General features: G+C 44.9%; 4 protein-coding genes across 5 annotated transcripts; all 4 read left to right on the top strand.

The window, feature by feature from the left end:
• Positions 1-51: 51 nt before the first annotated feature.
• On the top strand, positions 52-11,815 carry ddr2a (discoidin domain receptor tyrosine kinase 2a). Its single transcript, XM_088393811.1, has 17 exons — positions 52-896; positions 3,933-4,049; positions 6,509-6,611; positions 6,888-7,119; positions 7,222-7,369; positions 7,494-7,596; positions 8,001-8,184; positions 8,258-8,498; positions 8,632-8,697; positions 8,799-8,935; positions 9,011-9,173; positions 9,254-9,459; positions 9,537-9,664; positions 9,959-10,156; positions 10,248-10,482; positions 10,648-10,797; positions 10,908-11,815. The coding sequence occupies exons 2-17, from the start codon at positions 3,968-3,970 to the stop codon at positions 11,037-11,039; spliced, it is 2,508 nt and encodes an 835-aa protein (XP_088249937.1). The 5' UTR covers positions 52-896; positions 3,933-3,967; the 3' UTR covers positions 11,040-11,815.
• Positions 11,816-11,890: 75 nt separating this feature from the next.
• Positions 11,891-14,415, top strand: LOC148388597 (3-keto-steroid reductase/17-beta-hydroxysteroid dehydrogenase 7-like). Its single transcript, XM_088394103.1, has 9 exons — positions 11,891-12,024; positions 12,412-12,621; positions 12,772-12,864; positions 12,948-13,062; positions 13,376-13,570; positions 13,641-13,754; positions 13,817-13,873; positions 13,940-14,038; positions 14,124-14,415. Exons 1-9 carry the CDS (start codon positions 11,990-11,992, stop codon positions 14,211-14,213), a joined length of 1,008 nt encoding a protein of 335 aa, XP_088250229.1. The 5' UTR covers positions 11,891-11,989; the 3' UTR covers positions 14,214-14,415.
• A 972-nt stretch (positions 14,416-15,387) lies between these two features.
• serbp1a (SERPINE1 mRNA binding protein 1a) lies at positions 15,388-19,645 on the top strand. 2 transcript variants are annotated; one of them, XM_088394099.1, is made up of 9 exons: positions 15,388-15,894; positions 16,917-17,103; positions 17,181-17,321; positions 17,474-17,545; positions 17,734-17,808; positions 17,893-18,064; positions 18,241-18,285; positions 18,369-18,569; positions 18,687-19,645. In XM_088394099.1, exons 1-9 carry the CDS (start codon positions 15,627-15,629, stop codon positions 18,741-18,743), a joined length of 1,218 nt encoding a protein of 405 aa, XP_088250225.1. In that variant the 5' UTR covers positions 15,388-15,626; the 3' UTR covers positions 18,744-19,645. The 2 variants fall into 2 exon arrangements, with proteins under 2 accessions (XP_088250225.1, XP_088250226.1); XM_088394100.1 differs by having other exon boundaries at positions 15,389-15,894; positions 17,896-18,064.
• A 597-nt stretch (positions 19,646-20,242) lies between these two features.
• On the top strand, positions 20,243-24,372 carry tmem59l (transmembrane protein 59-like). Its single transcript, XM_088394102.1, has 8 exons — positions 20,243-20,546; positions 21,153-21,258; positions 21,398-21,492; positions 21,553-21,705; positions 22,334-22,439; positions 22,516-22,636; positions 22,706-22,823; positions 22,921-24,372. Exons 1-8 carry the CDS (start codon positions 20,397-20,399, stop codon positions 23,086-23,088), a joined length of 1,017 nt encoding a protein of 338 aa, XP_088250228.1. The 5' UTR covers positions 20,243-20,396; the 3' UTR covers positions 23,089-24,372.
• Positions 24,373-24,408: the final 36 nt, after the last annotated feature.

The following is a 24,408-nucleotide window of genomic DNA, read 5'->3' as shown; positions in this document are numbered from 1 at the left end:
TTTTTTAGGTGCTCACTGATGGTTGAACATCAATTTGTAGCGCCTTTGAGATGTTCTAATTAGTTTCCAGCTTACTGTACGTTACAATTCAGTTTTGGAAACGCCGCTGTGTTTCTGCTTTTTGCATTACACTTTGGTGTCCTCAGATTTTCCAGCACGTGGTTTTATGTTTAGGATGAGATGAAGCAACACGCCGTCACGTCCTGTTCTGCTAAGTGCGTTACGACGATTAGACAGACCTCTAATACTCACACAAACATTTTTATTGTTCTTCTTCTCTGGTGTCTTTAAAGGCGCTTGAACTGCCACCAACGGAATTGATGGTGGCCAGATGTCATTTTAACGTTCCTTGCGAAACTTTAACTATGTTTGCATTTTTTTGGATGAGTCCACTCTGATGATTTTACAATGCATCATTGCCACTGTAAAACGACTCGCTTTCTGTACATCTGCTTTGACCATTTGTTTCTGGATTTTGAGTCATAACACACACACCAAAAAAAAAAAATGCTTGGACGTTTGTTTTTAAATTCTTGTACGGCAGCACAAGCATTACCTTGACGCGCCAGCGGCTGTCAAAAAGAAAGAGTCTTTTCAAGGCAGGAAAGAAAGCTTTCTGATGGAGCCTAAATTGAAACCTTATGTGTGGCATGTGGAATTCTGGGACTTTGGCTGGCTCCCAAGAATCCACAGAATGTGAGGGATTTTTTTTTCCCTCTTTCTGCCTCTCTTTCTCCCTCTATTTCCCCCCCTTCTTATCCCTCCTCCTATGTGTGCGGTGTTGACTTACATCAGCTCTTGCGAAGGCGCCGCCAAAGTGAGCCAACAAGACGTTTAAGCAAGCCCGAGCCCCCTCACTGGAATATTCTTTGGACAAATGCTCTGAAAGGATAAAAGTAAGTCAAACTCATTTCTCATTTTCTTTAGGTGTAAGTTCCTGCTTTTGAAGCTGATCATCGTGTTTAGTAGCTTTTCAATTCAAGTTGGCTGTGATTGAAAACAGAAGCACAGAATGGTTTTCTCGACTGAACGGAACGATTTTGATCGCCGTGCGTCAAATGCGGTGTTCAAACAAATCTCAACTGGGTGTGAACAAACTTACTTTTGCAGTTATCAGGTCACACACAGAAGGACAAATGTGGGATGTAAACTTTAGGGGTACTCTGATTAGGACTTTCAGCACTTTGCAATTTGTAAATTATGAGAAAAATACATTTGACTTGACATCTTCACAACCTAATATTTCAGATTGATCTATGACGACGTTAGAAATAACCATAATAATAATGGGCATTTAAGTCTACCCCTTATTGCGACTTTATCAGTACATTGTCAAGTGTAGCTACACATTTTAATCCTCAAGGACTCGTCTTTTAAATTACATATGTGTATTATATTATTCATAAGCTACTAAAGTGCCACCAACACAACTGACAGTAAAAGTAAAGTTAGACCCTTGAACGCCTCCGTAGTCAGGAAGAAGCGAGCTATCAGTCTTTAGCCGACCAGCAATTTAGATTTACAATTCGTAAGTCAGTCTTAAACCATTGACGTTCATCATAAAACGACCATTAAAGCCTTTTAAAATGATCTACCAAATCACTAATGAGTGTTGGCGTAACAGGAGAGAAAGATGGAGCCCACGTGACATCCCGACAAACATTCTAGGACAAACACATCACGGCTCAAAAAGTGCTATAAAAATAATGATACACACATTAGTTGTATAAGTTTTTGATATTCCCTTTCATCATACACTTTTTTAAATAAAGGGAGAGGGGAAGGACGAAGAAGGTCATGAAGGAAAGCAGCTTTGGGGTCATGGGGTCAAAGGAAGGAAGCCAGGAAAGTTTTAGCAAAGAAAGAATAAAACAATTGACAAATATCTTGGTGCTTCTTAAATTGCCTGATGAAAATTTTGATTTTAGAGGAACGAACCGGCCACTTGGTAAGAACAATTATGCACTTTTAGAACTATCGTTTTGTGGGCTTTAACTCCAGGCTGAAAAGGAGGTCAATGTGTGGTCATCTATCATGCATACGCAACATACACACACCTGCATGTGACACCCACGTGACACTCACGCAGCACCGATGGACACCAAAGGGCATGTACACTACTTGACAAAACTTCCACTTTGGACTTAAAACATCAAAAAAGTCGACTTTTGCGTTTTTAGGTGCTCTCCCGTGTACTCTGTGTTGAGTCACGTCGAGCTGCACTGACTTATGTAATGATGTTCGTGCGGTCCGTTTATCGGAAAGTCATCAGCATGTGTGTGCCACTTGACAGCCGATTCATCCTTGTGATCCACGAATATGTGTGTGTGCTGTCTTCCACTTCCTGTACTGGCTGCCTCATGTTTGTTTACACAGAACTGTTTTTTTTTTTTTTCAATTTTTCTCCCCCCCCCTTTCTTGTTTAGCCTTAATACTCATCGGCTGTTATGTAATATGTCATAAATTGTTATTGTTGTTGCTGAGGTTGTGAAAGGACCTTCTGGCTCGTGGTGTTTGAACTTGGCTCCACAAGTCATGAAAATATAAATCCACTTTTGACAGATATGGGCAGCTGGCCCTGAAAATGAAGCCCAAGTCCTTTGCAGTTCTTGTCCGCTTTTGCTTTTTGGAGCAGGAGCATGACTCGTAGTCCAGAAATTGACCTTTGCACTGAAAATAAATTGAAAGGTTGAAAAGGTGGACAGCGGAAACTGCAAAGTGGAACAGCCTGAAAAAATTGGCTTTTATTTTTATTTATTGGCTTTTTCCACATATAAAAATTCATAAAGCAGATGCTCCCTCTGTGTGCCTATTAGGAATTTTCGAATGTTGAGTAGTTTTACTTTTTTTTTTTTTTACTTTTTTCTTTTTTTACTTGCTTTTGTTTTGGGTAGTCTTGGGGCGAATTTTTTTTCCCCCTCATAAATCAGAACATCAAATAAAAATAACTGCCATATACCTTAAAGGCAAATTATAAGTCACTTTAAAATGAAGAAAATTTTAATCTCATTTTTTTTAGGATAAAAAAATACGGTATACACTTTTCTATGAGATGACAATTTATTGCAAATTATTAGCCACTCCTCACAGACCTCCACTTATAAATTATACAGCAGTTCTTTCAACACTACATTTTATGACATTTTAAGTCTGGACCGGTTCACTGGACATGACACTTCCTATCGGAAACTTGCCCCCATTCACACTCAATGGGGAATTCGAGACCCCAAAGCACACAGGGTCCTTCACAGAGCACCGCATAACGTTTTTCTCGACGTCCAAGCACACACAAGCCGCCAGCTGTTTGGCTTTCATTAACTCAGAGGTGGAGGCGAGAGGTGGACAGCTTAACCTGGAAAAGATAGCAAGCGGCCGTAACCTTAGCGGCCATCCGGAGAGCTTCGCTTAGGCTGAAGGGACACAGGCTGCTCAGTTAGTCGTTAATGTCTTTGTCAATACTGGTCGCACGTCATCTATTTAAGAGAAGGGGGGCAATTTGACATGTGATGTTAATCAGCGCAAGGAAGAAACCAAGTACAAATACTTCATTGCTGTCCTTGGAAAGATTATTTAGCTAGCTGTAGCATTTTGGCTGGCTGTATTTTTAATATAGCACAGTTTTGGCCCATTGGAGCATTTCAGGGATGCAACTTTTATATTTAATCATGACACTGACCTGTTTCAAACTTTTCAAAGCTCATTCTTGAGAGATCTAAACATTTTATTTTCTGTCAACCTTTTTAACACACTAAAAAATGTGTTTGAACAGTGCTTGGTTGAAATGTAATGTTTTATCAACAAAAAAAAAAAACCCATCCCCACCTTTTACCTCAAAATGGGTTAATCCACTTGACCCCATTTTAAAATGCCTCCAAATATTTAACCAACAACAAACTCTCAACATTCACGTGTTTTTTTTTGTGTGTGTCCAGGTCGAGATCCATTCCAATCCAAACACGTGTTTGTGATGAAGCGCCCGCGCCATGTCTGCCTGTCGTTGCTGCTCCTCGTGACCTCTCTCGCATCTGTCAGCTCGCAAGTCAACCCAGGTACGTTCTCGCATCATCATCGCAAGCTTTCGATGTCCCTTTAACTTTCAATCGAATCTCATTTGACCTCACTTTGCTGTTTTCGTGCAGCATGCAAATATCTCGCTATTCGATTGGAGTCTGTGGCTAATGCATACCAGACATTCTGACAGCAGGAAACTCCATTCAAATAGTCTTTCTCCGCATGTGCGTGTGTTGAACTCAAGTTCAACAAGTTCACAAAAAAAAAAAAAAGTTTGTTTCCAACCTTGAGGATTTCTTACAATTGTGTGTTATAATCTCAACATACTCTAATGTATGGAAGCAGGATACTTCCACCTCGAGTTATTTTTTCCCACAGCAGGGAAAGAGTCACGGCTGAATTTAATGGAGCCGAAATGGCGAGCCAAGCCAACTTTCCTCTGTTTAAAATTCCCCAGCAATGGCGCTTGTACCATCCCTGTGTTTTCCATCCCGATCCTGAGTGGGCGAACGTGATTTCACTCTTGAAGAAAAAGAAGTGCGTGGGTGTGTTTTGTGTATCCAAAAAGACAGACCGGCGCTATTGACAAAATTGTTTGGATGATCTTAAATGTTGGATCATGCCTCCGCATTTAACGGTTACTGTATTTATATTTTGCAGACATGCGGTGTGCGTGAATGGATTTGGCGCTACGAGTTGCCAGAGTGAACAAGTCTACCTTTCAGAAACCCAAACGATGGGGAGAAGGTGGTTTGCGCTCTCTTGGGCTCTGTAACACAAAGCTGGTGTTTTTCCACCTTCTCCTGGGCTTGATATTTTTAGATGCTGCGGTGACCTGAATGTGAAACCTGATGGGCAGTGTGTGTGTTTAGGGTGGGAGGTCGACGCGCGGATGCGTGTAAATGACTAGCCGCGCTGCTCACCTCAGGGGTCACCTCTGAGTGGCTCGGGTAGAAAAATAAACAGAGCGAGAAACAACATTTGGACGGGCCTCGTTTTGACATCCGTTAACTCGCTCTGCATCGTGGATGTCCCTAATGGCCGACGTTCAGACCTGGATGTCTAATCTCAGCCAAGAACAAGTTTAACCTTTGTGAGGCGAGTTTTCCTTTTGTCTTAGACTTATCTCAATTATTGAGTCCTCCAATATCTACTCATGGTGTTCATATTTTCAACTTGAGTTTTGTTTGTTTTCGTCTTTTGATTATTTGGCCTGCAGACCACTAATAGCATGAGAATATTAGAAGAGTCCAGTGGTTTGATTTGATGTGGCTTGTTTCTAACCAGAGAAGTCTGGGGTAGTGTGGGGCGGGGATGCGAGATCATTGAGTCCAAGATGAAAAAGTTTGGTCAAGTCGGCAACATCTGGAAGTGGTTCAGGGTGTGCGTCTATCGCCTCATCAGTGAAGGCTACGAAAATCCTCTCGGCTTTCCACGTTGAGAAAATATTTGGATGAGATCAGCGTCGAAAGAAAAAAGGGGGACAGAGGAGACCTTGAGTTCTGCTGTTGCTGGCATCTTCTCAAAGGAGACCAGGTTCTTGCTCTCTCTCTCATTCGCCTCGCAACTTCCGTTTGACGTTCCGGAGATGGTCGTGACTTGTGACTCGCTGGCACACACACACACACACACACACACACACACACACACACACACACACACACTGAGTCTTTCATTGCAAATGAGGTTACCTGGCGGTCACATCCTGTCAGGTGGACTCGGTCAACGAGCACCGAGGGAAAAATTCTTGAGCCAGTAGTCAGTTAATTCAAAGTGCGTGAGTCAGTTTACATGCCATGTGAGAAAATCTATTTGTTACTCACTTCTGATCTAGTGCAGTAGCGTTTAGTGAGACTGCCTCGCAGTTCTGAGATTCCACGTTCGAACCCCTGGTCCAGTCTTCCTGTGTGGATTTTGTATGTATAACAAGCAAGACCTTAAATCCCCCTTGAATTTCGGCGGGAGACGAGAAGAGACCACACAAGAGTAGATGAGGTGGCGTGCAGGAAACAAACGCTATATCCACCGCAATGTGGAGGCGTAATTGGCTCCGAGCGGTCGGCTTGACCTCATGCAGCTACGCGCACGCCATCATACCAAGCCCTGTTTCGACTGGCACACGCACATATACACACATGTGGTGATTCCGGTTTATTATTTCAATAACACCGTTGCGGCCCTTTCACGCCTTCCGTCCAACAATATCGTTTTTTTTTTTCAACCGCTGTGCAATGTGTTTTGTCAAGCAAAAGTAATACAATGGATGGTGGTTGTTTTCCAAGTTGATAATTACTTACAATAGCCACAGCTCTTACGATATTCTCCATCGGGGAAATCCCCCCTCCCACAATCCCCCCGCTGAGTAAACAATGAGTGAATGATCATGTGGCCTGCATAATCGGAGACAGGGCTAACTTTTATATTTGTCATCAATTTTGTATGGCTGTATGTAGTGAAATATAATCTGTGTGTGTGTGTGTGTGTGTGTGTACTTTAGGTGTGTGTCGGTACCCCTTGGGAATGTCTGGTGGGCAGATTCAGGATGAGGACATCTCCGCCTCCAGCCAGTGGTCCGAATCCACTGCTGCTCGATATGGCAGGTAGGGGGTCTCACACATACACAATTATATGTATTGACCAAAAATAATATTTGATCATATTAGAGTGTTTTAGGTTTATTATTCCATAGATTAAATTATTTAAAAAATAATAAAAATATTCTCAATATTAATGTGATATTGTAAATATTAAATAATAGCATATGACTGCATTTAATTTATCAACAATTATTTAATCAAATAGGGAATTTGTACTGTTTTTAAGCTGTTAAGTCTAACATGTACCTTAAAAGTCTAACACCAACATCCGCTTCCTAGGTTGGACTTCGAAGAGGGTGACGGCGCTTGGTGTCCGGAGATCACGGTGGAGCCAGACCACCTGAAAGAGTTTCTCCAGATTGACCTGCGCTCGCTCCATTTCATCACCCTGGTGGGCACTCAGGGTCGCCACGCCGGCGGCATTGGAAACGAGTTTGCACAAATGTACAAGATCAAGTACAGCCGCGATGGCAGTCGCTGGATCTCGTGGAGAAATCGGCAGGGCAAGCAGGTGAGAAGAAGTTCTTTTATTCTATATATTTGAATATTACCTTTAAATTAATCAGCTGATTAACAACAACTACAAGACAAGAATGACGTTTGTCGTACGCAGGTGATCGAGGGTAACAGGAACGCCTACGACATCGTGCTGAAGGACCTGGAGCCGCCTGTCATCGCCCGATTCGTGCGCTTCATGCCCGTTACGGACCACTCCATGAACGTCTGCATGAGGGTGGAGCTGTACGGCTGCGAATGGCTCGGTAAGAAGAAAACAAACCCAAACCGCAAAAATCAGGGTTGCCAAATCATGAGGTTATTGAACCTCTTCAACTTAACAGACTAAGTGTCCAGTGCAGGAAGTTGATGATCATCTTTGATTGACAGATGGTCTGGTGTCATACAACGCTCCAGCGGGCCAGCAGATGAATCTACCCGAGCACGTGGTCTATCTCAATGACTCTGTCTACGATGGCGCCATCATCCACAGGTCCGTGTGTGTGTGCGCGCCCTCTCGTCGGCAACTGCCTGAAACTTTTCCTCGTCGTCCCTCTGTTGTTGTTGTCGCCCGGTTGCCATGGTGACAGCAAAGAGACAGTGGCGAGAGGGTTCCAGGTGGCAAAGCCTCCTCATAGGAACAACTGAGTCAGCCTGCAAAGGAATGACATTATAATTGTTTGTATTATAGCATTGTGAGTGAATAATGTCCTCCATGACACGGGCTTCCAATGGGCCAAGTTACACATAGCTGAGCCGAGTTGCTTGCTCGATGCCGCCACCTAGTGGTGGTAGCAATCACTCTGTCTCAAAGAGGCAAGGGAATATTTGGAATAAATGTTTCAGTCTTGCAAGGACCTTATCATATTGATTTTGTCTGTCCTGTCGCTCTCCTAGCATGACAGAAGGCTTGGGTCAGCTGACGGACGGCGTGTGCGGCCTGGACGATTTCATAGACAGCCACGTGTACAACGTGTGGCCCGGTTACGACTACGTGGGCTGGAGCAACCAGAGCTTCCCCGGCGGATACGTGGAGATCATGTTTGAGTTCGACCGCATACGGAATTTCACCACGATGATGGTGAGAACATCCCAACATTTGTGCTCCTTCCAAGTGAGAATATAAAATAGTCATAGTCGTCTTGTCATTCCAGGTTCACTGCAACAACATGTTCACGCACAACGTCAAGGCCTTCCAGCAAGTGGTCTGCTACTTCCGCTCTGAGATGGACTGGGAGCCCACGCCTCTCACCTTCAGCCCCACGCTGGACGACGAGGACCCCAGCGCACGTTTCATCCCTATCCCGCTTGCCAATCACATGGCCAGCGCCATCAAGTGCCAGTTTTACTTTGCAGACATCTGGTTGTTGTTCAGCGAGATCACCTTCCAGTCAGGTACAATATATAAATAGTCCACGATTCCCGCACGTGAGCATTCAATAAAGAACGCTAAATCAACTGTTGCTAAGCAAAACAGCAGCACACAAACTGTCCCTTTAGAAGACTTAACGTGTGAATTGTTTTTTAGACACAGCCATGTATAACACAACGCTAACTCCTCCCAAGACAGGACTTCCGCCCATCATCCAACCAGGTCAGTGAGCATCAAGTAAATAATAAAATGATGGATATAATTGACAGTTAGCGTTAAGGCCTCCTTGTGCATTTCAAACATCTCCCCGTTTCCCTCCCCAGAGGACGACCCCACCCATAAAGTGGACGACAGCACGACACGCATTCTGATTGGCTGCCTGGTGGCTATCATTTTCATCCTGGTGGCCATCATCGTCATCATCCTGTGGAGGCAGGTGTGGCAGAAGATGTTGGAGAAGGTCAGTCGCTCGCCAAATGAAATAACTACAAGAGCAGCATACGATAAATAACACTGAATCCGTTTGCCAACATAGAGCGAGACCTTCATCTACAGTCACAACCAGTCGAGCAGCGCCACCAGTGAACAAGAGTCCAGCTCGACTTATGAACGCATCTTCCCACTGGGCCCGGATTACCAGGAGCCCTCCCGGCTTATCTGCAAACTACCCGAGTTGGCACAGAACTCAGAGGAACCCGGTAACAGACACGCCCGACAAAAAAAATTGTCTTTTTTTTTTTCTTCTTTTTGATAAGCATCCATCATTGCTGTGCTCCAGCTTCCAGCAGCACGGCGGCCCAGGACGGCGTCCCCCACTACGCCGAGGCCGACATTGTCACCCTGCAGGGCGTAACTGGCGGCAACACATACGCCATCCCGGCGCTCGCCATGGACTTGCTTTCCGGGAAGGACGTAGCGGTTGAGGAGTTCCCGCGGAAGCTGCTCACGTTCAAAGAGAAGCTGGGAGAGGGCCAGTTCGGAGAGGTGGCCGATTATCGCCGGACTTTGAATCGGAGAGCCGCAAAAATGCCAAATGATTAAATAGCTCTTCTTGTTTTTAGGTGCATCTATGTGAGGCGGAGGGAATGCAGGAGTTTATGAATAAAGAGTTTCTATTTGACGTGCCAGAAGAGGCCACAGTTTTAGTGGCGGTGAAAATGCTACGGTCAGATGCCAACAAGAACGCAAGGTAAGGAGTCAAAATTTACAATAATATACAAACGTATTGCTTTGGCGCCGCCTTGTGGCCTCATGGTGTCATGGAACAATCATGAAATGAACGAGGAGGGGCTTCAGACTAAAATTACTTCCACATTTTCACAATTCGCAACAGGACACCAATATCACGTTTCACATTTATTTTTATGATACATCATATTTAAAAGAAAATAATACTTAGAGGAACAAAATGACCCACAACCTCCATTAATTATATTACATGTATCTAATTATGTCTCTGAACGTCCTTCTGCACCTTCCTTAGGAATGACTTTCTAAAAGAGATCAAGATCATGTCTCGCCTGAAGGACCCCAACATCGTTCGCTTGCTGGCCGTGTGCATCTACAGCGACCCTCTGTGCATGATCACAGAGTACATGGAGAACGGAGACCTCAACCAGTTTTTGTCCCGCCGTGAGCCAGAGGGACAGTTGGCACTACTCAGCAACTCGCCCACAGTCAGGTAAACGCAGGACCATGAATCCCCCCAAAAAAATATTTTTATTATTAACTTTCAATAACTCGATTAATTCTTCCCTCTTTCTTCTCTCCAGTTTCGACAACCTGTGCTACATGGCCGCCCAGGTAGCGTCAGGCATGAAGTACCTCTCCTCGCTCAATTTTGTGCACCGAGATCTAGCCACGCGCAACTGCCTGGTGGGCAAGAACTTCACCATCAAGATAGCCGACTTCGGCATGAGCAGGAACCTGTACAGTGGCGACTACTACCGCATCCAAGGTCGAGCGGTGTTGCCCATCCGCTGGATGTCCTGGGAGAGCATCCTGCTGGTGAGGACAATTTCAAACTATAACATCTTTAGAGCAGAATAGTGCTTATTTTTGAGTTAAACTGAATTATTAACATCTAAAGAGCAATACTGCCACCAAGTGGTGAGTCATAGTAGTTTTTTATTGGATAGATCAATTAATAAAACCATTTATTTCCTCACGCAGGGAAAGTTCACGACGGCGAGCGACGTGTGGGCCTTCGCCGTCACCCTGTGGGAGATCTTGAACTTCTGCAAGGAGCAGCCCTACTCGCAGCTTACAGACGAGCAAGTCATTGAAAACACGGGAGAGTTCTTCAGAGATCAGAAAAGACAAGTGAGCTCTACACATCACATTATTCTTTCATTGCAGCTCTGCTTACCTTCAGGCTTTCACATGATCATGGTTCTGCTTAAAAATGCCAAATGTGTTCATTTATTTCACAGATCTACCTGCCACAGCCGGTGTTGTGCCCAGACTCCCTCTACAAGGTCATGCTGGGTTGCTGGAGGAGGAACACCAAGGAAAGACCGTCTTTCCAGGAAATACACAGAGCCCTCCTGGAAATACAATCATAGAGCCACTGCGACGTTTCACGCAGATGACCGTGTGTCCGACGTGATCCAGGCTTTTAAGCTACTTGTCACCTGTGTTAGCGTTTGGAGAACACTGTGCGGCGGACGTACGTGCTACGGACCGACCAGAGACACTCGTCCACAAATTCTTACAACACAACACAATGCATGGTTGTGCTACTTCAGTTTAACTGTAGCAAGTGGCATTCTGCACTTTTCATGTTGTATGTTAAAATATGAAGTTGAAATGTCACATTATTTTTTTTATTGTTTGGAAGACTGCTTGAATGTAGTGGGGGGGAAAGTGCACCAGATTTCAAGTGTTTCATCTCAGTCTCTTCATCGAATAAGAAGGAAATGTCAACTCTGAAACGTCTTTCTTTTTGTGCTGTGTAAAGACAACCAGTATTTTGTACTCATATTTATATACTGTGTTGATATTTGACTGTTTATGTGTGTTTGGTGTAATTGTGTATGAATATGCTCCTTTTTTATTTCTTATTGGATTAATGATTGAAACAAAAGTGGGTGGATGGATCGTGCAAGATGTGGAAAGTAAAGTTGTTGGATAGTGTACGCGTTGTCATGGAAACGGGTGGCAAGGTGCGTTACGGGTGCCGAAAGGGGTCAGGGATGTATATGTTCAATATAAGAAATCAAAAGGGGTGAAGTGGAGACATATTTAGTGTTTTTGTACAGAATTGTAGTAAAAATTGTTTATGTACTGTACTTGTTAACGAACGTTGTACATTGATTATAAAATAAAACAGTGAATTCCATCCCATGCGCTTTCGTGATCCTATTGGCTGCCGTACCTGCTGTATCCAATCACAGGACAGCGAGGGCGGGGCTAATATGATTCCATGGTGAGTTCAAAAGCGTAGTTTTCTGTACGGAGAGAAGTGTTCGTGCTCTATATGCTACTTGGCTTCGTTTAGTGAGGTAGAGAAAAGATGAATAAAGTTGTTTTGGTGACGGGAGCCAACAGGTAAAAGCACTTGTTTGCTGTAGAATGCCGTGAGTAGTCGGGTAGTGCTTGTCATTCATATTAAAGACGTTATATGTAATGCACGATGCGATAAATACTTTTTTTTACTTTGTTTATAACATTCCGAACTAGTTTTGCCTTACTTCCGCATGCTGGAAAAACTACGGTGGCCAAAAAAGGTCAAACAGACGATACACGACTTTTTCCTCCCCTACGTAGGTTTTTAGAGGAAAGACAATTACTTGGCTTACATATCTTTAAAGTATACTGAATTATTTGACAAAAGGAGACCTACAGTTTTATATTTGTTCTTGTGTGAAAGTAAAAAAAAAAAAAAGTATTTACACTTCATTACTTCCCACCACTGTTTATTTTTCCCCACCGCAGTGGCATCGGCCTGGCTCTGTGTGAGCGTCTCCTCAGTTCCAAGGATGCAGAAGGACTCCACTTGTGCCTGGCCTGTCGGAACATGCGTCGGGCTGAAGCCGCCCGCTCTGCCCTGCTCGCTTCCCACTCTGCGGCTCAGGTGACGCTGCTGCAAATGGACACCAGCAGCATCAGCTCAGTGCTCAATGCTGCACGGGAGCTCCAACTCAGGTGGATGGATAAAAACACTCAAGTGCAAAGCCAACATGGCTTATTTAATCATATGTGGTGTCCATTTGTGGCCAATCACCACAATATGGCATTATATACACATTTCAGTGAACATAGTCTATAGTCCATCACCGTAAACTTCTTCTGCAGGTTTAACCGGCTGGATTATGTCTATCTAAATGCGGGCATCATGCCGAACCCACAGTTTGACCTCAAGGCTTTCTTCAAAGGCCTCTTTTCCAGGTACAAGGCATATTTAACACCCCTCCGCATATCTTTGTAATATGAGGTCACTGCACTGTATTTTTCTTTAAATTTTTTTGCAGCAATGTCATCACCATGTTGACAACCGGCGAGGGCATCCTGACCCAGAAGGATGGCGTCACTGCAGATGGCTTGCAGGAAGTATTCGCCGTCAACCTCTTTGGTCACTTCCTGCTTGTGAGTTTGTCCGTCCCTGTCAGGCTGGAGTAGAAAGATGTGTTGACATTGGTTCTTTGCAGAGGGAGCAACTCTTGAGGTCACTTTAGCAGAATGCAGGCTACACTGGATATGTCGGTTACTTGAGCAACAATACTCATTAAAAATGAATAGCTTGATTGTCCCTGATGTAAGGTCACGGGCACCTTTATAGTCTGACAGCTAGCAGCTGAATAAATACTAGCCCACAACCGCTTTTGATTTTTGAAGCCTTGTGTTGTGATTATTTAAAAATGCACGAAAGGAATCAAAAGTGAAGTGCGTTTCCTTTCAGATCAGGGAGCTGGAGCCGCTTCTATGCCAAGCAGGTCGGACCTCTCAGCTCATCTGGACGTCCTCCAGTAACGCTCACCGCTCGGCTTTTAGCCTGGAAGACGTGCAGCACCGCAAAGGCTGCGAGCCGTACAGCTCATCCAAATATGCTTCGGACAGTCTCAGTCTGGCGATTAACACTCATTACAATAAACAGGTTAGTTGTAACAAAAAGGATTTAGGACGTTTAAATAAGAAGACCCTTCACTTATTGTTGTGCTCTCCAGGGCTTGTACTCATCTGTGATTTGTCCCGGTTTTGTGATGACCAACTTGACCTACGGCATCCTGCCTTCCTTCCCAGCATTCCTCTGGACCCTATTTTTGCCTCTCCTATGGCTGGTGAGTGACGTAAAAACTCTACTGATGTCACTCACCCCAATGCACTTTCTCTTTGTTATCAGATCAGAGTGTTCATCAATACGTTCACCCTGACACCTTATAATGGAGCTGAAGCTTTGGTAAGAAGAAGCACGTTGAAATAAAGATGCTGCGGGACGCTCATGCATGTGCTTCTGCTTTTGTAGATTTGGCTTTTTAATCAAAAACCTGAAATGTTGGACCCACGGGCCAAATACCACAGTTTAACATCTGGCCTTGGTCATTGCTACACTCAACCACGGCAGGTATGCCTGATGAATTTTTCCACTTGGAATGAGCATCCCCTCTGGGATAGTTGAAACAATGTAGCACATTAGATCCTCTTTGCAGATGGATGTCGACTTGGACACGTCGGAGGCGCTCTATGACCAGCTGCTGCAGCTGGAACGGGAAGTGAGGAGGAAGCAAATCACATCTTAATCACTGACGTGCAAGGTGTGTCAGAAAAGTTTCAGGATCGATACTGGCATAATTTGTTGTCAGTAAATTAATTTAGCATTTGTGAGGCACGTCTGATGATCTATGTAAAATGACAAATCTTATTTTAACATTGTCACACAAGTGTAAAAAGTTAAGCACTGTTGATTGCAAGAAATAATAAAACACTTAAGTATACCTGGAATCTGAATGTCTTTGTTTTTTGTCTTCTCACCTCCTTGTCGGACCTAAATGTCAAGAATAAAATGTTTCTCTTCCCTCCTTGAAGATGCGTGACATGTGAGGTTGTCAAATCCATAATGCTCGGGACAAAAGGCGTCAGATTCCAACAGCAGGCTCTCCGTGTCGTCCCCAAAGCGTACATAGGTGCGAGCGTGCACGTCCGCAACATCAGGCAACGCCGGCTGCTGTGTCCCGGCATTCTCACTTTGACTCTCCTCCACCCAGCTAACTTTAGGGTTGGAAAAAGCCCACACCATTCCGCAGAAGTACAAGAAGAAAGTCCCCATGACCAAAATCATGAGCGCGTATGACTCCATCATGGCCTTGGTGACAATGGATGTCATGACTGATGGGATGCTGGGATGCTGTGGTGCGTTTAGGTGATGCGAGGGTGGGTGACTTTCTGTGGGCTGGACCAACGTTCACTCCAGCTGTCGGTGCTAATAACATGATCTGGAGTTTTTAAAAATCATAAGGTTGTGTGGGTATTTATATTTTATATACTATATCTTTGTCTGTAAAATATAGCCATCATCCATTAAGCCTTTTACTATTTTTTTTATTATTTGACAAGCTCATACACTTTTTTTTATTTAAATGGTAATGACTGGTGGTGGTTGTTTTTAATTAAAAAAATAAACAAAAAAATTAAAATAAATTCTAAATGTGCAGGTACTTAGACATGCACGCTTGGACAAACAACAACAAAAGTTTTACATTATGAAGCTTTTACCATTTTTCACTTTTGATTTGCACTTTATCGAAAGTACCGTCGTCACTTGGGTGATTACACAAATCATGTGAGCATATTTTTATTTCTAATTTTGACACAAAGCTGGCCAATGTTGTGAATTAAAGGCATGACGAGTTTCTTTAAAGACTCAAAAACGAGAGTAAATTATGTTAAAGCGCGCGTGCAAGGCTTCCGCAGGCGAACCACACGAGTTACTGTTGCATTCTGGGTAAAGTAGTTTTTAAGGGCGTTTGACCCCACTGCTAGAAGTCCCCAACGGACTACACCCCCCAACCGCGACTCTCCAAAAAAGTCCCGTATGTCTATCGCGCCGGAAGAGAAGAAGTTCCTTTCCCCAGCCATCTTGTGGCTTCACCTAGCGAAGTGTTCGCACCAAGCCTCGTAGAATCGGAGGAAAATCCTGCTGAAGGGGCGCCATCATGCCCGGACAAATGCAAGAAGGTTTTGGCATCGCCGTAACCAATCGATACGACCAATTATTGGACGATGAATCGGACCCGTTTGAGTTGATGAAGCAGGCTCGGGCTCAGGCTGAGAAGAAGAAGAAGGAGCCTGCCGCTCCCGGTGCCGCCAAGTCTGCAGCCCAGGCGGCTAAACAGCCCAAAAAGGAGACCCAGAAAGACAGAAAAACCCCGTTGACCGACAAAAAGGCGGAGCCCCAAGCTCCCGTCCCGCTTAAGAAAGATGGTGAGCACGTTTTTCCGTTTTTTAAGCCTCTTGTAGCATAAGGGGGTGTCGGGGGGTGCTAAAAGCTAGCGTTGTATCAAGGTGGGTAAAGCTGCCGTGACGTGAGCTCCTTCCCGCGTGGTTGCTGGGGAATCTGCTTCCCTCCTCGAATAACCGTGTTATAGATAACATATCCCGCGAAGAACCACTCAGGAAAACCCGCACTTCGTTCTGGCTCGAGGCCCTCATTGACGGTCCAGGCCCTGTGTTAGTATGACGATCCAAAGCATGTTTATCGTCACATGATAATCAAAAATACACCTCGAGGAAATCAATGCAGAAATCAACTGTCATTTACGTCCATGTTAAATAATTCAGCGAGTTTGCATTGTCAATAGTCGATAAACAGGTGCAAGCACATGCTTCTACCCCGCTGCACTTCCTTGCTTTCCCATTAGCATCATGCTAACTGCAATCAATCTAAAAAAAATACACTTATGTACTTGCATGCTCACGCTAGGCCAGAATCAGTATTTGAGGGGGGGTCAAGTGATCTAGTTGAGAGATGAGACAGGTGCACCCCCTCCGTGTGCTGCATACAGCTGCTGTGTGTTTCTATTTCGGTATACAGGGCAAGTGAAGCAATGTCTCCACCATGTGTTGGCCTACGGCGGCCATGTGCTGCCAAGCTTTCACGATAGTGATGAGGGCGGTGGTGCCAAGGTGATTCACGTGATGATCATTTTGTGTACACCCAGTTTGGTTGGGCGCACGGTTTTGTGTTTTGCTTAAGAGTTTACGCTTGATGCCAAAGGGGGGGCGGGGACTCCGACTTGGAGCTCACTCAGGCCACATTCCAAACTATTCATCCACTGCTGCCTCAGCTAATGATTGACAGTGCTGTAATCTCCGGTGGGCGATTGCTCTCAATTGGCTTAACTCCCGCCATGGTAATGACAATCGAGAAGAAATTAAAACGGCGTGAATTTTGGCGGTGTTCGGTAACTTCGGGTTTGTTTATTCAGTCACTGTGTCATCCCTAGGCCCCGGAATGAGGAGAATGGGCCGCAAGCCGGAGGGCGAAGGCCCAAGACCTCAGGGCGGCCAGCAAGGAGAAGGACGACCTCCCGCAGACAGACGGCCAGCGGACTGGCGGCCACCTCGCCGCTTCACGAGGCCCGCCGGCGAGCCTGGCGAGAAGCCCGAGGGAGGCGAATTCTCTGTGGAGAAGTGAGTTTTCATTCGATATCGCCTAACGCACCGAAATGGGTCGGCCGTTTGTGATTGTTGTTGTCGCCGCCCTCCAGGCCCATCGGTGACAGGCCGATGAGGGGCCGCGGTGGCGGAAGGGGCTTCCGTGGAGGCAGAGGCCGCGGCATGGGTCGCAGTGATGGCTTTGACTCCAGAGGCAAACGGGAATTTGACAGACACAGTGGCAGCGACCGATCGTAAGTACCCTGTCTCTACATACCATGACCAGATTAATTATTCACTCGTCAATATTGCCCCATAAAAACAGGGAAGGAATTTTGCTTAAAAATACAAAATTTGCAAAAACTGGTGCAATATATTAATTGAATATATATTTTTTTTCTGTCAGGGGTCCGAAAAGTGAAGAGAAGCGAGGTGGAAGTGGATCTCACAACTGGGGCACAGTCAAGGACGAACTCAAGTAAGTCCGCCACAAAACAATGGTCTCATTGTGTTAGCTCAGCTCGACGTGAGGATGTAGATAACAAGATGGCACACCTCAACACAGGAAATGCGCTTCTTTAGTCATTCACTGATCATCATGATGATGCCCCTGTGATGGGGCGTTTGACGGGAAGTGCGTCTAATCCTGGATTTTGTCCTCCACAGTGAACTCGACCAGTCAAACGTGACAGAGGAGAACCCCGAAGGCGAGGAGCACCCACCTGCCGACTCTGAGAACAAGTAAATTGATCTCGTCCTTGGCACGCCGCGACCGCCTCGCCCGCCGCGATGGCCACTCACGGTGCGCCTCTTGTGTTTTTGTTGAAGGGAGAATGAGGTGGAGGAGGCAAAGGAGGAAGGCCCCAAAGAGATGACCCTGGACGAATGGAAGGCCATGCAGGACAAGGACCGCGCCAAAGTGGAGTTCAACATCCGCAAGGCCAACGAGGGCGCGGACTGGAAAAAAGGATTCGTGCTGCACAAGTCCAAGGCTGAAGTGAGTTTGAAAGCTGTTAAATGATTTCCAAACCTGTGTAAGCTCAAGAACAGGTTTTCAAATGTTCTTCTTGTGCATGTAAATGTAGACAAATTAGATGTTCAAAGCTGGATGTAGGGACGTACTTCTTGGAGTGCCATTTTGAAACTCCTTCTAATTGTGGCTTCCTCTCGCAGGGTAAAAAGGATGAACTGATAGACTCGGAGATGTGTGAGTCCAAGGTGAGCTCCTCGCGTCTACGCCTCGCATTTCAACAGCGCATTGAAATTTGCATGTGACACGCCGTCTCGCTTCGCCCTTTAAGACGGAGGAGGAGCCCCACTTCCGCAAGCCGGCCAACGACATCACGTCCCAGCTGGAAATCAACTTCGGAGACCTCGCACGTACGGGCCGCGGGCGCGGCGGGCCACGCGGCGGGCGAGGCGGACGTGGGCGCGGCGGCCCACCCCCTGGCGAACGCGGTGGCGACACCCCCAGGCCGTCACGCGGAGGAAGGATCGAAAAGGTGAGCTGAGGGAAAATTGGGGACAAACGATAATCAAATTAAATGCAAATTAGGGTGTCGCATATTGAATTGCAATATTTGGGTGGAAAAAAACTGTCTCTCCATCCCCCTCTCCAGTCGACCGCTATGGTGCCCAACGTGGACGACCCCGAGGCCTTCCCGGCCCTGGCCTGAGAGCCTTTTAGGGTGGGGCCCACAGGAAGAATGAGCACCTCCGCTACGAGGCTTGCATGTTCCTGGATCCTTCAGCTAAGTGAAACGACGAGAGAAGACTGTCATGAACTGTGGCACTCAATGTGAGGACTGCGTTTTACCCAATAAAAACAAAACCGATGAAAAAAAGGAAAAGAAATTAACCAAAAAAAAACACACAAAAAAGAAAATGGACTTCTTGCTACTCGGGAGCAGCTTATTGATGGAGGTTTTTGTACTCGCAAACAAAAGTAGCAGGGATGCTTTCATACAGTATTTTTTTCAGAGGTTATGCATTTGTCCATCGCTAGAATCTTTTGTAATTTAGAAAAATACGCATTCGGAAAATATCGTTTATGGTCTGCGCCGCTGCCCGTTTGCCGGCTGCACTCATTGAGGTTTTTTAGTTTTTGTTCTGCCTCAGCACTGATATTTTTTTATATATATTTTTTTTTTGCAGGAAGGTCCATCCTGAAAGGATGACCTATAAAAAAAAATCAAATTCTTTTTCACAAAGAGTATTATGATGCAAATTGGACTTCTCTGACGGGGGCTCCTTTTTGTATGGCAACATAGGTCATTTTTTTAGAGGAATTATCACTAATCATGAGGCTTTTTTTTTTTTTTTGTCCAGTAGATTCATTTCAAGCCATCTCAACAACTGCGAAGCATCGGCTACTGTTAACACACTCCGTTTCAGTCGGTCTTGCACAAGGCCGCTGTGGTTTTTATTGGGCACGGCACCCACCACCACTCGCATAACTGCTCTGAAAGAAATAACAGTCGTCGTTCATTGTGTGGAACAACTGACGTGCTTCTGCTAATGTGTGAATTCCTGCCCTGCTATTGGAGACCTCTGTCGGTAAATAAAGGTGGTCGGTAAATTGTTTGCACTGTCGTTTTTGTACCCCATTAAAACCCACAAAGCTTAAATATATAGTAATTTTTTTGACAGATTTTCCCCATCATATTTTTTCCATTTTGGAATGAAACTATTAAGCATTCCAAGACTCCGTTGAGTGCATTACAAAGTACATGAATCTCATGAAGGCCAGACGTGCAAGCAGACATGTTCTTCATTTGCGTCATGTGCCCGCCCGCATGGACAGAAGGAGCTGAGACATCTGCTGTGTGATACGCCAGCTTGACTCCGGGTGCTGAGGGGGCTCGGGCTGTGGCCCACCACCGTGCTGTACCACCTACACCTTTTGATAATTTTGACTCTTGGCTCAATCTAAATGCAGATTTTTAAAATGTAGGCAGACATACAAACCCAGTTGATAAACGACAACACATTTTTCATTTTAAAGGGATAGTTCAAATAAATTTATGATAATGTGGCTCCACGAGGTTACACAAAGGATTTTTCCCCCTGCTATGTTCTGACATAATAAATCTAAAAGATCTAAAATTTCTTGAAGCCACATTGTGCAGTGCAGTTTGCAGGGTGTTGGGAGGGGGTGTCAATATGTGCACGGTGATGATGCGTGACGTCACGAGCATCCAGCATTAGGCAGCAGCAGCAGAAAAAGCAGGATCGAGCATCTTTCCTCCTCTCTCCCTTGAGCCGCCACCACCACCATCGCTGCCCGTGTCCTTCTCGCCTGCGACATCTACAAGGCTCCGGCTACCAACATGCGCTCCTCCTCGGCCTTGCTTGCGGTGTTCCTGGCTGGGTTCGCCGCCGCCGCGTCCTCTCTGGAGATATTTGACAACCAGCTGGGCGACATCAGTTACTGCAAGAAACAATGCCAGCTTGCCATCAAAAACAAAGGCCCCACTAAAGTAAGATACCATTAGAATGCGTGCTGCATGACTGATTGCGCAGCAAAACAGATGCAATGGCCGGCGTGTGTGTGAATTTTAATAATTATTATTTGCCCCCCCCAACCGTAGCGTCATTCTGTTCGAGCCGAAAATGAGTTGAGCATTGCGGGTGAAAGTGTGCTGTTAGTCGCGCGAGCACAAAAGATTTTACAGCACGGATTTTTTTTTCTATCAACCCTCAGGTGTGGCTCCACATCTTGCTGCAGGGCAAAAGCTCCGAAAGGCCCGAGCGAGCCAAACCACCGAGACGGTTGCAGAATATTAATAATTCAATAATTACATGTGATAAAAACCGCGATGTTGTTTCGTACTGTCGGTAAACGCGGAAATGGTGAAGAGATGATGACAAGGCTATTATGATAGCTGCATATGTATTGACGCCGTTTGTCCACAAGAGGGTGCTATTTCTAATCAGATTCAGGATTACATAGTCAGAATGACATATTGGCATTTTTGTAGACTTTTTTTAAATATAAAAAATATTTAGCGTGTTAGCATTTGTGTTTTTTCAATTGCACTAATGTACATTATTTGTTTGACTACTAACATAAGGCTTTCTTCTAGGACTCCATGATGAACGCCTGCCATCGCGGCTGTCGTCTCTACTCCATCTGCCAGTTTGTCAACGGCAACGCTGGCTTTAACACCAGCAAGGATGAATGTCAAGGAGGTGAGCGGCTCCATATGTGGCTCTTGGTTTGACCTGAATGACTTATCAGTGGGGAGATTGCTCTTTCCTGGCTGCATCATAGATGTCATTGTTTAGTGTACCTAATAAAGTGTCTCTCTATTCCCATCTGTGTTCACAGCATGCCAGGAGGCTTATGTCAAACTTGTGGAGCAGGATGCATGCAGCACCGGCTGCGCTAGTCAGCCCTCCGAACCCGAAATCAAGAGGAGGAAGGTGAGAGAGAGGATCTTCATACATAAACGTGCACAAAATGACATTAAATTTTGTCCACAGCTGAAGGCCATGACCCTGCGCCCCAAGCCGCCTTCCGTCATGGAGGCCGTATCCAGTTGGTGCAACGACATTGTCAGTTCCGCCCAGAGCTTCATCTCCTCCACTTGGACCTTCTACCTGCAGGCCGACGATGGCAAGGTTGTCGTTTTTCAGGTAACGTTTGCCTTTACATTACGTTTGTGAACCTTTTCTACATTTGTCGAATAGTTTTGTTCAGATTGGTTGAACTGATTTCTGAGCTGGGATGAGAGAGCAAGGTCACGCATAAAGTTTTCTCCAACAAAATCACACAGCTCGTTAGAGTTATTTTAAGACACGCCACTTCCTCTCGGCATTGTGAATATCCCCGCTTCGAAAACCTCATGCGCCGTGAAGCACCTCATTTTTCTATCAGCAGATCTAAATCTGGAATGACAATAAACATTTACTGTAATTAAGCCAGCGACTCCAAAGTTGAGTGTTATGCATTGGAAGAGCTGCAGAGAAACAACGTAAAGCGACGAAAATAAAACGAAATCCGTCGCGCCTGCTGACCTCAGCGTCCAAACCGCCTGCCTAATTAAAGGACTGCGAGGAAATCGACGGTGTTTATCCACGCTTGATGATATGTTGAAGTGCAGCGTGCAGTCGGACAACCTCGACATTACCTCATATAGACGCAGACGCCGCAAATGTTTTGTTGTTTGAATTCATTTGGTTTTTGTGATGCTGGCCGATCTTGCACGAGTTCATCTGCTTGGAGATATTAAATATGCATGTTAATGAGCGTCATCTTCCTCAGAGCCAACCGGAGATGGAGTATTCTCTTCCAGAGCTGCAGGCTCCTCGCTCCAGCGTGGCCGACAGTCCTTGGCCTCAGGTGCACTCGCACACGCAGAAGCCTCATGGTGAGCGTGGACAAACAAACTTTTGTCTGGGAGGAACAAAATTAGTTTCTGGGAAAGCTAGCATTATTTTTGATAGGTGTGAGGGGGCGTGGCGAGAAAATGGGATCCAAAGTCGGAAGCAGAGGTAAACATCAGGTGCAACATGTAGACGAGAGCGCCGCCGCCGCTGAGCACGACTTCCTCGGCTGCATGTCGAGGTGAGCCCAGATAAAAACGAAACAAATATTCACAAGCGTCTTCCTAACGATGTAACATTAATTTTTAAGGCGCTCGGGTCTGCCCCGATGGATTTTGGCAGCGTGCCTCTTCCTGTCCATCATGGTCATGCTGTGGCTCAGCTGCGCCAGCCTGGTCACCGCACCCGACCAGCACATCAAGACACAGGTACGACCGAGTTAGCCCTATTAGCGCAACAATTGAAATAAATTGAAAAGTCAGTCGCGCGATACGGTGGAGTCGTCCAATCGGTGTTTGTTCGCAGTTGAGTATCAACAGCAACAAAGAGTTCCTGGACGCCACCCAAGTGAAAGTGAATCCGTACTACCTGAGCCCGCTGCCGGCCGTTTGCATCAAGCGGGCGCCGGCCGAGGACTGCCTGGAGGCGGGGCCTCTGCCGGTCAAGGTGGACCTCGATAAGACGCGCGTCTAGAAGGCTTTGGGGATTCCCTTGACTCAGTCACTGGATTTTATTTTATTTTTTAAGAGCACAGCACCCTCCGAGTCATTTTACACTATTCTTATTATTCCCCTAACTGGATATCATTTGATCGACGGCCTGTCTGAGGGCGTCCATTTTTGTTTTGAGATTTCCTTTCACATTTGTGAGCGTAGAAGTGGCCAGAAATGATCGCATTAGTCTGAATGATTGAAGTGCCACGCAAAGTTATTGAGCTGCCTGTAATGTACATTGTAACCGAGACATAGAGGATTATTTAACGAGGTGAATTAAAGCCACACTGAAAAAATACATATACTATGAGAGAAAGTCATGGTTAGTTTTTTTTTCCTTTCTATGTTTCACAACCTTTTTCCAAAAGATGCCTTTTCTTTTTAACTAAGCTATAACTTTAATTTTCAAAGTGTAGGTTATTTTGAGAAAGTTGTTTTTGTTTAGAGAGTCAGGTGCTTGTCCTAATTTTTTTTAAAAAACATTATTATTAATATGAATATTAACAATTTTACTATTCTCATATCATTATTTTCTGGAAAAAATACTATTAAAATGTGACTATTTTAATACTATTGCATGTTTTACGTCACATACATTTTCACAATCTATAAGGGATTTCACAATCATGTATGTCTAAAAAATAATAATTGAATATGTCAGTAAGACCCTTTGTCTTGAAAATTCAGTCTCATAACTTTCATGAACTTTTTTTCTCGTAGTCTGTGTTTTCGTGTCAGTGTGGCCGTAGTAGTCCTTGGGCAATTCTTGTATAATTCTGATATCGCCCTGCTTTCACATAAGGAGCTATTTAAGTACATGTAGACATTTTTGTACTTTACTGAACTCAAAAGAGACTTTTCGTTTGTCACGGAGCCGAGTTGCCCAATGCTCGAAACTTTTCGTTTATGCTTTTTGGCTGTCCTGTAGCACTCTTGGACTCTCCCAAACAAAGCGTGCATGCTGAGTCAAGCTTCCATAGTCGAATCCTAATTGCTCCTCAAAGGCCCGTTGTAGATTTGTGACCTTTTTTTTTTTGTGCTCCTATATGCTGTAAATATTATTACAACAATAATCATGATAATATTGACAAGGAATGCCGATAAGGACTTGAATAAGAACAATAAGAGCCATTCAATCAATATGTGAACATATATCACCAAGATTTTGATGTGGATTTACAACTATTGTATTGTTTCCTTTTTACTGCTCTCTTCATTTTCAATTATACAATTGCAACAAGGAATAAAGTGTTTTCATCAACAATAGTTGTGTGTGTCTTACTGATTAAAAAAAAAGGGT

Source organism: Syngnathus floridae, chromosome 13 (genome assembly GCF_059516105.1).
Source record: "Syngnathus floridae isolate MCC-2025c chromosome 13, RoL_Sflo_1.0, whole genome shotgun sequence".
Lineage (NCBI taxonomy): Eukaryota > Metazoa > Chordata > Actinopteri > Syngnathiformes > Syngnathidae > Syngnathus > Syngnathus floridae.
Note: the sequence above shows the minus strand (reverse complement) of the source record. Positions and strands in the feature narration are given on the sequence as shown.